Genomic DNA, 13,857 nt, shown 5'->3' on the forward strand with positions numbered 1-13,857 from the left:
TTAGGGTGAACTCTCTCTTTAAGAGCACACGAGTAAAGTAGCCTATATAAAATTACACTCACCTAAAGGATTATTAGGAACACCATACTAATACTGTGTTTGACCCCCTTTCGCCTTCAGAACTGCCTTAATTCTACGTGGCATTGATTCAACAAGGTGCTGAAAGCATTCTTTAGAAATGTTGGCCCATATTGATAGGATAGCATCTTGCAGTTGATGGAGATTTGTGGGATGCACATCCAGGGCACGAAGCTCCCGTTCCACCACATCCCAAAGATGCTCTATTGGGTTGAGATCTGGTGACTGTGGGGGCCATTTTAGTACAGTGAACTCATTGTCATGTTCAAGAAACCAATTTGAAATGATTCGAGCTTTGTGACATGGTGCATTATCCTGCTGGAAGTAGCCATCAGAGGATGGGTACATGGTGGTCATAAAGGGATGGACATGGTCAGAAACAATGCTCAGGTAGGCCGTGGCATTTAAACGATGCCCAATTGGCACTAAGGGGCCTAAAGTGTACCAAGAAAACATCCCCCACACCATTACACCACCACCACCAGCCTGCACAGTGGTAACAAGGCATGATGGATCCATGTTGACTCTACCATCTGAATGTCTCAACAGAAATTGAGACTCATCAGACCAGGCAGCATTTTTCCAGTCTTCAACTGTCCAATTTTGGTGAGCTCGTGCAAATTGTAACCTCTTTTTCCTATTTGTAGTGGAGATGAGTGGTACCCGGTGGGGTCTTCTGCTGTTGTAGCCCATCCGCCTCAAGGTTGTGCGTGTTGTGGCTTCACAAATGCTTTGCTGCATACCTCGGTTGTAACGAGTGGTTATTTCAGTCAAAGTTGCTCTTCTATCAGCTTGAATCAGTCGGCCCATTCTCCTCTGACCTCTAGCATCAACAAGGCATTTTCGCCCACAGGACTGCCGCATACTGGATGTTTTTCCCTTTTCACACCATTCTTTGTAAACCCTAGAAATGGTTGTGCGTGAAAATCCCAGTAACTGAGCAGATTGTGAAATACTCAGACCGGCCCGTCTGGCACCAACAACCATGCCACGCTCAAAATTGCTTAAATCACCTTTCTTTCCCATTCTGACATTCAGTTTGGAGTTCAGGAGATTGTCTTGACCAGGACCACACCCCTAAATGCATTGAAGCAACTGCCATGTGATTGGTTGATTAGATAATTGCATTAATGAGAAATTTAACAGGTGTTCCTAATAATCCTTTAGGTGAGTGTATATATGAAAATAAGACGAGGCATTACGTTCAATCTGTGGAGTGAAGAAAGGATGAGAGGGGTAAAATGTAGATGCAGAATATAACGCTTTAAAATATGGACACAATTTAAGTTCATTTAGAGTGTTAGAGAAAACCGAAAGAAAAAAAATCCTCTTATTGAATTTTTGTCAGCCTATTTATTGTTGCATGTGTTGTAGTCCCATTTTTTAACATGTTTTAGAGTTAATTTTCATCCATATTCTGATTTCTGAATATTCTGATATTCCGATTTCATCAAATTTAATGTCAACACAACATGTTCAGTTTGAATTTCACACGCATTGAGTGAACTGATGAATTTTACTCATCATAGCCTATTGGCTTTATGCTTTTGGGTTTGTAAAAAAATTTTGTGGAATATGTTCTTTTGATAATATGTGTTAATAAATCATGTGTTTTTAATTGAGATACAGGATAGTTTTTGGCCCACTTTACCTGAAAAGAAATTTGCCTGGAGTGCATGATCTCAAAGAGTTTATTGGTATATCAACACATTATATCAACTGTATTCAAATTTAAATATTATAGCTGGACATTAAAGTTAACAGAAGTCATAAAGAAAAGAAAAAAACATCTAGGTATCTAAATTACACGTTTAACAAAAAGTGGCCCACTTTACCTTCATTCACCCTATGCTAATACAAACATAACCATTGTAGTTCCTATATGTATAAACCCCAATCTTCCATTTTTAGTATAATTAAAGAATTTGACTACATTTTTAACGTATCATTTTACGTCTTAACTTCTCTTGCGTGTAATACCTGCATAAACATTGTATTATTTAATGTAAGAAGAAAAGAAAAAAATATCTCTGTTGTATATCCACTTGATCTTGTTTACCTGCTGATTGCCGCTATTGTGTCCATGTATTTATGCAAATTACAAAATGCAAAGGCTATTTAACACGATGTCGGATTAAAACTCTCGGGACTCGCATGGAAAAGCTGCAGTATGGCAAGCCGTTTTCTCCTTACGTTGATAAACACACTTGTAAAATGATCGATGCTGGAATCTTAATTAGCCTACATTTTTATGGAAAAACAAATCCCAGTTTTTGAAAAAGTCAGTGATACTAAATTCTCTACAAAAGGGTGCCTTAAACGTCATTAATTTAAAGGTCCCATATTGTCAAATCTGAAATTTCCTGGCTTTTTTCATGATAACGGAGGTCTAGGGGCGATGAAACTACCATATAAGTTTCAAAACAGTCAATCCACAGACAAATGCACACAGCCTGCATGAAGTAGCTATGAAGTAACAACAGGCCAATCAGAAGAGAGGCTCATGAATATTAAGTAGACAGGCCAAAATCGACCTGTTCTTGGCAGAGCTCCTGAGAAAGGAGCTGTACAAATATATTGAGATGGTTTTTGGTACTTATTACGCAAATATATATTCTTAAGGACATCAAAACCTAAAATAAAACTTCAGAAAGGTGTGTACAATATGGGACCTTTAAGTTCACTAAATAACACAATTAAAATAAATTGGCTTAATCGATTCCTTAAAAATCCCACCTCCATTTGAAATATTTTCCCTCAGCAAAGTTTGCTCTAATGTGTAATTATGATAAACTCCCTATCAAGCTATCTAACTTTCACCAATACGTTTTTTTGGCATGGACTCTCATTTACAAGCATAACTATTCTCCTCATCGGTGTTACTTATGGAACAAAAGGAATATTTTATTTAAGAATAAGTCTTTGTTCTATAATCACTGGTTCAGTAATGGCATATTTCATGTTAGACAGCTCTTTAATAACGAAGGTCTGCATTAGGTATGCAGAATGTCTTTCAGAATATAATATACCGGAAACTCCCAAAGAGTTTGCCACAGTTATGGATGCTATTCCATCAAATATACTCTCTCTTTGGGTTCATTATCTTCTCCTGAACCCGTCAACACACCTGAGATATGTTTCACTGACATGAAAGGAAGAAATTATAAAGTAAGAGTTCTGTTCCTGAGAACATTGTCTCTGCCCTGCAATCTCATATTGGAATGCATTTTTTGATCATTTAAATTGGAAAAATATAAGGTTCTTACAACAAAGGTTTTTCCTCACAAACAAAGTAAAAGAAATATCTTTTAAATTAATTCAGAATATTTATATATATTATGTCAAACATATCATTGTTATTTTTGGATTTTTTGAAGCGGATTCAAATGCCTGCTTTATAATAAATCTACTTCTTTGCCTATGTAGATTTTATATTCATAAATGTAAGTTTTCAAATTGTAAACCTATATATATATATATTAAATTTTTTTGCTATTGTTACATGAGATAAAACATTACTTGATTACAATTTCATCCTCTCTTGACCCAAAAGCACTCAGAACATGTACAGTGTGCACGACCTACAAACTTTTTACCTTAATTAATGTTTAAATTTCTTTTAATTTATGTAATGCCCTCTTTCTTTCTTTTTTCCCCTATTCTTCTTTATTTTACTGTCTATCTCTTTTTTTTGTGTGCTATGGTGTTGGTGACATGTTTTCTTTTACTATTCTTTATATGTTTGTTATTCTTAATAATTATTGGTGTGTTCTAATTATGTTGTTTCACACTGTAAACTGAATGTTCAAATACCAATTTTTTTTTTTTTTTTTTAGGACCTAACATTTTTAGCATTAAATACCCCCTACTATAGCCATAATTTAGTTTTGACTCGTCATAATTGGAATTAAGATATCTACAATGTAATTACGACTAGTCATAAAATTTACATTCGAGATTTCTACAATGCTATTTTGACTAATCATATTCTTCCATTGACTTCCATTAAAAATGTTTTCTGGATCTCTTCAAATGAGTTTTGACTAGTAGAAATAGTCATTAGAGATATCTCTAATTACCTTTGTGTATGCTATTATGGCCATATGGCTATATTTATTTATTTATTTATTTATTTAGGTAAATTTTTTATTGAACTTGTAAACAACAATTCAAAAACAAAAACAGGCATCAAAGACAAAAGCTCCAAAGATAAACAAGAAGTAAAAAAAAACGTTGCATATGTGTGACTCCTCAATTTGAGATATCTATGACGTCATTAGCTACAGATATCTTCAATGGAGTTTTGACTAGTCATAAAGTATTTAGAGATATCTTGAATCAGATTTCTTACCAGTGCAATTACACATTTAATTATGAATTATGAATTATGACTCGTCAAAATACAATTGTAACTAAATATATATTCAGGAACTTGCTCAAGGCGCATTTATCACTGACCGCTTATAACAGGCAATCTCAGTGTGGTGTGGTGTGAGATCTGTTAATATGTAGGCTATGTGTTATCTTTTATACTTTTTGTTTTTATGTAAAGCACTTTGGACAACCTCGGTTGTTTTTTAGCAGTGCTATAAATCAACAAAAGAAAGAAAGAAAGAAAGAAAGAAAGAAAGAAAGAAAGAAAGAAAGAAAGAAAGAAAGAACACTGTCAGAATCAGTAGGAATCCATTTCTGTCCCCCAAGGTACAATCTACACTAACACTACACTACACCATAGGGCTTATTATTGGACCTCAAGGTACATATATGCACACTTTTGAGGGTCAAAAAGCATATATGTACCGTTTCTTTTAAAGGTTAAGGTACAATATTGTACCCATGAGGGTACAGCCCCAGTGACAAGCCATTGTACCCCTAAAGGTACAGTTATGTACTTTATTTTCTGAGAGTGAAAGAAAGAAAGAAAGAAAGAAAGAAAGAAAGAAAGAAAGAAAGAAAGAAAGAAAGAAAGAAAGAAAGAAAGAAAGAAAGAAAGAAAGAAAGAAAGAAAAAGTCAAAACGTAGTTTTATATGCCAATGGCTTGCCATATTTATCTGCGTAAAATAAACCTCTGGTTTGTGAGACATTGGGAATGCATGTAGTCAGAACATGAATGAACACATATCCTGCATTTTACATTTATCCATTTAGCAGATGCTTTTATCCAAAACGATTTTTCTTTTTTTTTTCTTTTTTTTTTAATGTAAATTATCCTTTTAAATAATGTAGTCACCTTCCATATATCTGCCATATTCAGCCGGATTCCATCATGATATTTATTGCATGATAAACTTGAATGCCTGTGTTCTGCGATTTCTGTTATGTAATGTCAGCACGTAGGCGCAGCTCCGCATGCGGATTGTGTGGGAGTCCCGCGTATTTTTTATTTAATTATATATATTTTTTTATATTGTGCCGTGATGATGATGCCCGGTCTGCTTCTCATCAGCGTGACGTCACGCTGGTGCGCGCGAGCTGTCCGCGCGGCGCTGGTGCTGAAGCAAGATGGCAGTGCGCTAAACGCCCGATAAACTGAGAGGAAAAGTGCTTCACATCAACATTTTCTGTTAGTTAGTCTGTTTATTTATGCGATTAGTTTTAGAAAAAGCTGTAGTCATGGCTGTGTGTTGAGGGAAACCGGCTGAATCAAATCACAGCACGTAAACGGACTGTCCCGTTCCGGCGGAGGTCGACGCGACGCGGCGCGATGTCTCTGCTGTGCGTCGGGGGTGAGTGGAGGCTTTTATTTGCCCTTTGTTGGGACAGAATGTTCTCTGACCAAATTAATTAATCATATCATCATAATGAGTGTCTTACAAAAAGTACCATATTATAGTATCAGAAGATTGAATCATCAGCATATTCATGGGACTTCTTCACAGGATGGCATGGTATTTGTATAGTACTTTTTGCTTTACATAAATAAGTACCATGGCATTTTGATTGCTTAGTACATGTAAATACATGGTATCCTTCATGAAAAAGTACTGTTGTAGTGCCATTGGACAATATCAGGGTATTTAATTCAAAGGATAGTGCATGAATACCATGGTACTACTATGGTGCATGTCCAGATGTGGTACAGTAAAGCACAGTGATGGCATGCCACATTTTTTGGACATGCACCATAAAAGTACAATGGTATTAATGCACTATCCCTTGAATTACCATGTAAAGATATGGTGCATGTCCAAAAAATGTCACTGTGTTTTGTACCACATTTTTAGGACATGCACCACATCTTTAAATATCATAAATGTCCAAAAAATGGACTGTTTTATAAGGGATTTTTACCATGGTATACATAAAAAAAAAGAAACTTTGTCTTACTAATGTTTGCCATGCAGTTTTTCATTTGTGTTTGGCTTCTTTTAAGTGTTTATAGTGTTTCCCCTCTGAAGATTCATTCTCCTGTTAATCAACCAGTGAATATTAGAATTTAATGCATGACAATGACTATGTTGAAACGTCGCAGTATGTTAGGGATATGATATGTTGAAATGTGTTAGTTTGCTCATATTGCTCAGTGCACTGTGGGAAATCTCTAGAGCGGCGTGTGAAATGAGCTCGTGAGGGAATCCTGTACGTGTGTGTGTGTGTGTGGGTGGGTGTGTGTGAGCTTGATGAAATGACATTTCTGGTGAAGATCATTCTGGTCACGCTCTAACCGGTGGAATCTTTCAGGGCGTCACGTTTCTTCAGCTTCGCCCACATTAGCCATGTAGATAATAAATGCAGATTGATTGACAGGTCAGTTATGATCGGAACAGTGCAGGTTTGATTGTCAGTGCCTCAAAACAACAATCATAGACATCGTTGTGTGTACATGCTCTGAAAGCAATATGTGTTCTGTACTGCATATTAGTCATAGAGACTGTTATGCATCAAATGCACTTTAAAAAACAAAGAATTGTAATTCAGCAAGGCTGATTTAGCTCCGATGCAGTGACACGTGTGGACGGCTCGTTCTCAGTCTGTGCCGCACCAGTATATATATATATATATAATAACACACACTATAGCTGCTCTCTCACCAGTAGTGCTGGTCATCATTGTGAGCATCTGCCAAGATCATGCCTGGGTCATATTTCATCCTAAAAATCAAAGAAACTTAATATATATTTAATATATATTATATTATAGATTAGTATTCTTTTTGCATTATGGAATTGAGATGAGATGTTTTGCATTACACTAATGGGAATAGGAATATATATATGTTCCTATTCCCATTAGTGTAATAACATATGATCCAGTATATATATATATATACTGGATCATATGTTATTCCAAAATCAAAGAAACGTAATATATATTTAATATATATTATACATTAGTATTCTTTTTGCATTATGATAATGAGATGTTTTGCATTACACTAATGGGAATAGGAATATATATATATATATTCCCTCGTCTGCGAATTCTGTCTCGTTCCCTGCAGTAAATCAGGAGCTTTGGTTTAGAGGTATTCCCTGAGTAAAGGCACAGCGATGGCTTGGGAAAAGGGTCATGGGTTTATTGCTCTGTGAGATGAATGAAACTCTTATTCTTGATGTGCTGTTCGTCATGACAGAGGTGTTGGATCAATGTTCATTAAAGGAGAGAGTCTGGAGCATGACTGAATCAAGCCCTTTACTTAAGATAGCAGAAAGACATGTGTTGGGGCTCATAACCTTTAACAGTTTGTGTTATGAATTCTGAACACGTCTTAAATGAATGCATTACATAATCCCTCAACTTTTTCTGCTGTTGTGTGATATAACTCGTATGATGTTGGCTGGTGTTGTCATCCCTCTACGGATGCTGAATGTAGGAGTGTTTCACACTTATGTAATATTGAAAACGCTTTAGCAGTCGGCATGGGCGGATAACATCCCACCTCCGGTTTTCAGTCAAACGTCTCAGGAAAAAGCAAAGTCTTCACAGTTAGTAATGTGTTTCCATGTTTATCAGGAGTTTTATTGCTCACAAATAATTTCTAAATGCTTCTTTTTTTTTTAAGATTCTTGGCCATAATGAAAGAAAAATCTTCATTTTCTCAGTTGTTTCTACTAGATTGCAATGAGACGGAGAGCAAATGGAGACTTTTTTTTCCTGAAAAATGTTCGACCCTGTAATCTCACATTTGTTTCAGAAGACTCAATATCAGATTAGCCAAGATCTCAACATCGGCATTCAAAAGTCGGAAATCTAAATATGAACTTAAACATTTCTTATCATATTCTCAAATTATTTTGTGCGGCAGTCCATATTAATTTATATAAAAAAAGCTCTATCCTCTGAAAAAAAAGTCCTCACAGTAATGTGTTTTGGTGTTTATGAGGCGTTTTATTGTAAATAAATTATGCTTTTTTAAATACTTGGTCATTATGATTAAAACAGACACAAAATCAAGCAGGAATTCAGGGGTCAAACACAAAGAAGGCATGATAAATCACGGCTGGAAGCATCAGAGCAACTGTAACAAAGAAAAATTAAGATGATTTCAGGCAAAATGGCTGAAAAATCATGAATACAATCACTAGTAAATTGATTTAAGGGTTTATCACTTTCAACCAATAGGTGGCGCTTTGACCAAACTGATGTGATGTGGTCAGAGTAAGTTGACAATGCAAGGTTTGGTGTCAATATGCCAAAGCATTGCAGAGATTCAGTCTCAGAGTCGGTTTGGCATCATACCATCAAATTTGTTTATGTGGTATACGAAAACTGTTTTGTTTATCGACATGAAATACATAAAACATTTTCCTGCCATTGTCTGACAGGAAGTTTGACTATGGCAAACTATGGCAAAATTGGTATCTTTGTTCTCAGCATGACCCAAGCAAACTATTAAGACCAGTTTTTACAATATTATTATTCCAAAATAATCAAAAGCTATTAGCATTTTTGAAAATTTCATAACTTTCGACCACAAGGTGGCACTGTCTCAAAACTTTTTGAGTACCTTTTGTGCATGGTGCCAAAGACACATACCAAGTTTTGTTACGATACACCAATGCGCTCGTAAAAATTCGAATTGGCCGACACCCAGATGGCCGATATGGGAAAACCGTTCAGAGGGTAGATGCAAAAAGAGCCATTTTTCATTATCTCCTGACCACTAGGGATCACTGTGCCGAAACTGTACAGGTAACCTCAGGTCATCGTTGTCGTAGCACGCACCAAGTTTGGTCAGAATACACTAAAGCGATGCAGAGATAATGCCTCACGTTCATTTTGGCGTGCTCTTCGTCAAATTCGTTCACGCTTTATTCGAGAGCGGTTCAATGACTCCACATTAATTCTTTGTCGACATGATCTGAAGATGATCTGGTAACATTTTTGTGAAAATTCGAGGAGCAGTTTGAAAGAGAAGATTTTTTTGGATTTTTTTCTAGCCCTTACGGTTCAACTTTGGACAGTTGGTGGCGCTAGGGCGATTGAGATAGAGACTCCAAATTTGCTATGGTGACAATTCAGACTATCCTCTATCAGTGTGGCAAATTTCACAACTTTCCCACAAGCGGTTCTATGGGCTGCCATAGACTTCCAGAGCGGAATAATAATAAGAAGAACACTAACGCTTACAATAATGAGAAAGTCAGAAATCTCAATATGAACTCAAACGTTTCTCATCAAACTCTTCATTATTTGCGCTGCTGTCCATATTGATTCTACGGCTCTAAACTCTTACTTTAAGACAATTGTGACTCGTTTGTGTTTTAGGAGAAGCTTCTGAATCAATGTTGATTTAAAGGAAGCAACTCTGGAGACATAATGGAGTTCTCAGACTCAGTTATAAAGGAGAAACAATAACCTTGTGTGTAAAACCCATTCAAGAGGCCCATTAGATTTTAGAGTGAGTGTTTTGATTTCACACACATTATTTCTCAATGTGTTCAGCCGAACCTCATTATATGAGAACATTTTCAAGCGTTCTTGTGTTTAAAATGCACTCACACACACACACACACACACACACACACACACACACACACACACACACACACACACACACACATACACACACACACACACACACACACACACACACACACACACACACACACACACACACACACTTATACACTAGATGTGTTCATCAAATAGCAGCGCTGAATCTGTGAATTGTTTTTAACTTCTTTGCTTCATTTTCTTCCTCACAGTCAGCTGGTTGTTTTCCTCTCGACTGGCGAATAAATGGGGCCTGGGAGTCATTGATTACGATGTGTTGTTTGTGGGCAACAGATCCAACTCTGAATTATTTATATTGGCAGTGATTTATGATTTTGAGCTATTATTAAGCACTAGTTTCCGGGGTTCTGGGATCCAGCGTCCTCTTCATTGATCTGGCCTCTGTATTGATATATTACACTGGTCTGTTTTAACTGCACTCACTGAAACACCATATGATGGATCTGCACACCTCTCTTTAATTCAGTCTGAGGTGGAGCTGCACGGCAAAGATTTCTTTCAGTTTGTCCCAGTTCTTCATCAGTTCTTCATCAGTTCTTCATCAGATCTTCATCAGATCTTAAGCAGTTCTTCATCAGTTCTTCGTCAGTTCTTCATCAGTTCTTCAGCAGTTCTTCAGCAGTTCTTCAGCAGTTCTTCATCAGTTCTTTGTCAGTTCTTCATCAGATCTTAAGCAGTTCTTCATCAGTTCTTCATAAGTTCTTCAGCAGTTCTTCATCAGTTCTTCAGCAGTTCTTCAGCAGTTCTTCATCAGTTCTTCATCAGTTCTTCAGCAGTTCTTCGTCAGTTCTTCATCAGATCTTAAGCAGTTCTTCAGCAGTTCTTCAGCAGTTCTTCAGTCTGTATGGGCAGATCATATTTCTCGTCATATTTCTGTTGACTGTGCAGATATAAAGAAACTGAATCAGACTAGAGGATCTATTTTTATATTCATCTGGGGATACCTATCTATCTATCTATCTATCTATCTATCTATCTATATGTCGGTCTGTGTCTATCCATCCATCAGTCTGTCTACCTATGCATCCATTTATCCATCCATCCGTTCATCTGTCCATCTATCTATCTGTCTGTATGTCCATCCATCATCTATCCATCCATCTTCCATCCATTTATCTATCCATCCATCATCCATCTATCCATCGTCCATCCATCCATCAATCCCTCTGTCTGTCTATCTATCTATCCATCCATCTTCCATCCATTTATCTATCCATCGTCCATCCATCCATCCATCCATCCATCCATCGTCCATCCATCCATCAATCCCTCTGTCTGTCTGTCTGTCTATCTATCTAGCACTCTTTCTTAGAGTAAAGCATATGAATGAATGTGTGTATTTTGTAACTGTGAAAACTCTTGTTTGTTTCTGAGGGATGAAATGAAAGGAAATGTGGAGAAGTGTCTGATAAATGACATTATCTGCTGATGATCTAATAGGACAGAAAGAAGCATCCGGATTCATCAGAGACACTGGAAGCCCTGCGGAGGAAAACCCTGAAAAGAGACACGATGACTCAGAACCCAAGAAACAAACATCAAACGAGTCTGATAAAAGCATTCAGTGATTTACACTGAGGAATTTGCTGATGGTTGAAGTTGAATTGAAGTCTCTTTTCTTTTCCTGCTGGAAAGACCAGCATTTATTGTGTTTGGATGATGATTCTTGTGTCCCAAGGCTTAAATGTTGGTCCAATCTTTACTCCTTGCTATTGAATGGCTTCCTTAATATTTTATATCAGTCTTATGGACTTTTCTAGTGCTGTTTTGTTCTTGACAGCCTCTGGTCACTGAATGCTTTTATTGTTTGAAAAATCTCCTTTTGTGTTTTTCAGAAGAAAGGAGGTCACACAGGTTTGGAATATTCCAACTATTCCCTGTTACCTTTCTTTCTTTTCTCCTCATGCTCTGAAGTTTTGTTGTCTGTGTTTTCCTTCCATTGAGTGTTGAACTAATTGAATAGTCTCCTAACTCTTGCATTACGTTAAAGCTGCTCTAAGCGATGTTGGGTGACGTCACTTCTTGTTGACGTTCGTTGAAGTATTGTCAAACAAAACGGAGGCTAGCTCGACCCTCCCTCCTGCTCATCCCGTCCCCTCCCTTCCCTTCCGTGCTTCCTGAAACAGTCATGAACCATTTAGAAAAAACAAACTGGGTTTACCCTGTCCAGCAGAAACAGAGACACCTGAATGACGGATCGGAAGCCCTTCTGCCGGCAGAGTTCTCGCCACCTTTTGAACGGTTTTCCGATGTAAATTCGGGACTTCGCGTTCCTTCTCCTTTTCCCTATTCTTTGTTATTTGTTCATCGGAACGTCATCTCTTTGGTCGTGTGTCGGCCATATCAAAATTCTCAAGAATATACAATTTTAACGTTAGTCGACATCTCTCCTCTAGCTAACTTCCCTCTTCATGCTTCTCTCTCCTCCACTCCCCCCTTCATGTGCACGCGCACTAACCCCCCAACCCCCACCCCCACATCATTCTTGTCGGTTATTGGCTGGAACACTGTTTGTTATGTTTCGTGGTCCAGGCTGGGCCAGTTTGTTTTTCTTGCCGTTTGTGGAGCCTGGGCTGTCTACAGAGACCGTGTTTCTTTACAGTGTGTTCAGGGGACAGGCAGCTAGCGGATAGTGAGGAGATGTGCTGGATGTGACAAAAAAAGTTTTGGCCTAAAAAAGGCGTGACATCGCTTAGAGCACCTTTAAGCTTCTGGGTACGATCATTATGTTCTGTGTCTAGGGATGCACGTGCAGCATATCGGTATCGGACGATATATATGTTCATTTTTAATGTTATCGTTATCGGCCCGATAAAAAAAAAATTGCCCGATATATTAAATCCGGTAGATAATGGATTGTTTCCATCAGCTGAGACACTTCAGATGCGCACTGTTCAACATGATGGTTTTGAATTGCTTGAAATATGGTTGAAATCACAGGAAAAGGAAAGAAAAAAATAAGCTAGTTAAGTGCAACACAAGTCTGTCATATTGGCTATATAAAATTGTAATGAGAACATCATTATAATTGTGTGCTTGGGACATGGATTTTAATGGTGGGACTTTTGTTTTTGTAATCAGGCTCTCAAAAATGATATAAAAACTTGGATTTAGATTTATCGGCCAATATATCGTTATCGGCTTTCAAATATAAAGAATTATCGGTTATTGTTATAGGCCAAAATGTCGGTGCATCTCTATCTGTGTCAAATTGACCCTAATTAGTTTCAATACAATTGACAAAATAAATATATAAATAAAAATCAGGTAAAAACTACAAAAAAATTACAAAAAAATCAAACATGATATTTTAAAACTGTATTCAACTATTTTTTAAATATTCGTTTTTCACACCATGAATATTATAAACAGCATTTTTTATTAAATTTTTTTTTTACATTTTTGCACAGAGTGCTTACCTGAAGCTCAAACAGTAGAGCATGCTGCTAAAAAAACAGCAAGATTATGTGTTTGATTCCCTCAAAACTCACATGCATGAACTGATGAACACCGTATTACAACTTCAGCGCAGCGTATATCCTTCGACTAAAAGTGTTAAATGCATCATTGTGAATTTAAATACCCTCAGTTGGCAGTTGAGAAACTGACATAACAAAAATAAAACAAATATTTTTATTGTGGGTTTATCGTGGGTTGGTCCACCTGTCTTTAAACTATGAAATTTGCGGGTCAAATTGACCCATTGATCACAATCGTGATAGAAATTTCGTACAAATCCCACAACACTTTGCAGGCATGTACATGACCCTAAATGAGAAATAGTTACACAATTTCAAGCAATATTGCGTTTAAAAGACGTC

General features: G+C 37.0%; 1 protein-coding gene across 1 annotated transcript in view; it reads left to right on the forward strand.

Annotated features, from left to right (window-relative positions):
• Window positions 1-5,541: 5,541 nt before the first annotated feature.
• Window positions 5,542-13,857, forward strand: part of LOC309501351 (uncharacterized protein) — a gene marked incomplete at its 3' end in the record, with an annotated part of 41,080 nt that continues 32,764 nt past the window's right edge. Inside the window, exon 1 of the mRNA XM_082173400.1 lies at window positions 5,542-5,805. Coding sequence (XP_082029526.1) covers window positions 5,784-5,805 — 22 coding nt within the window. The 5' untranslated portion in view covers window positions 5,542-5,783. The remainder of the gene's footprint in view (window positions 5,806-13,857) is intronic.

Source organism: Leuciscus leuciscus (assembly GCF_965113295.1).
Source record: "Leuciscus leuciscus genome assembly, chromosome: 6".
In the NCBI taxonomy this organism is placed as follows: domain Eukaryota; kingdom Metazoa; phylum Chordata; class Actinopteri; order Cypriniformes; family Leuciscidae; genus Leuciscus; species Leuciscus leuciscus.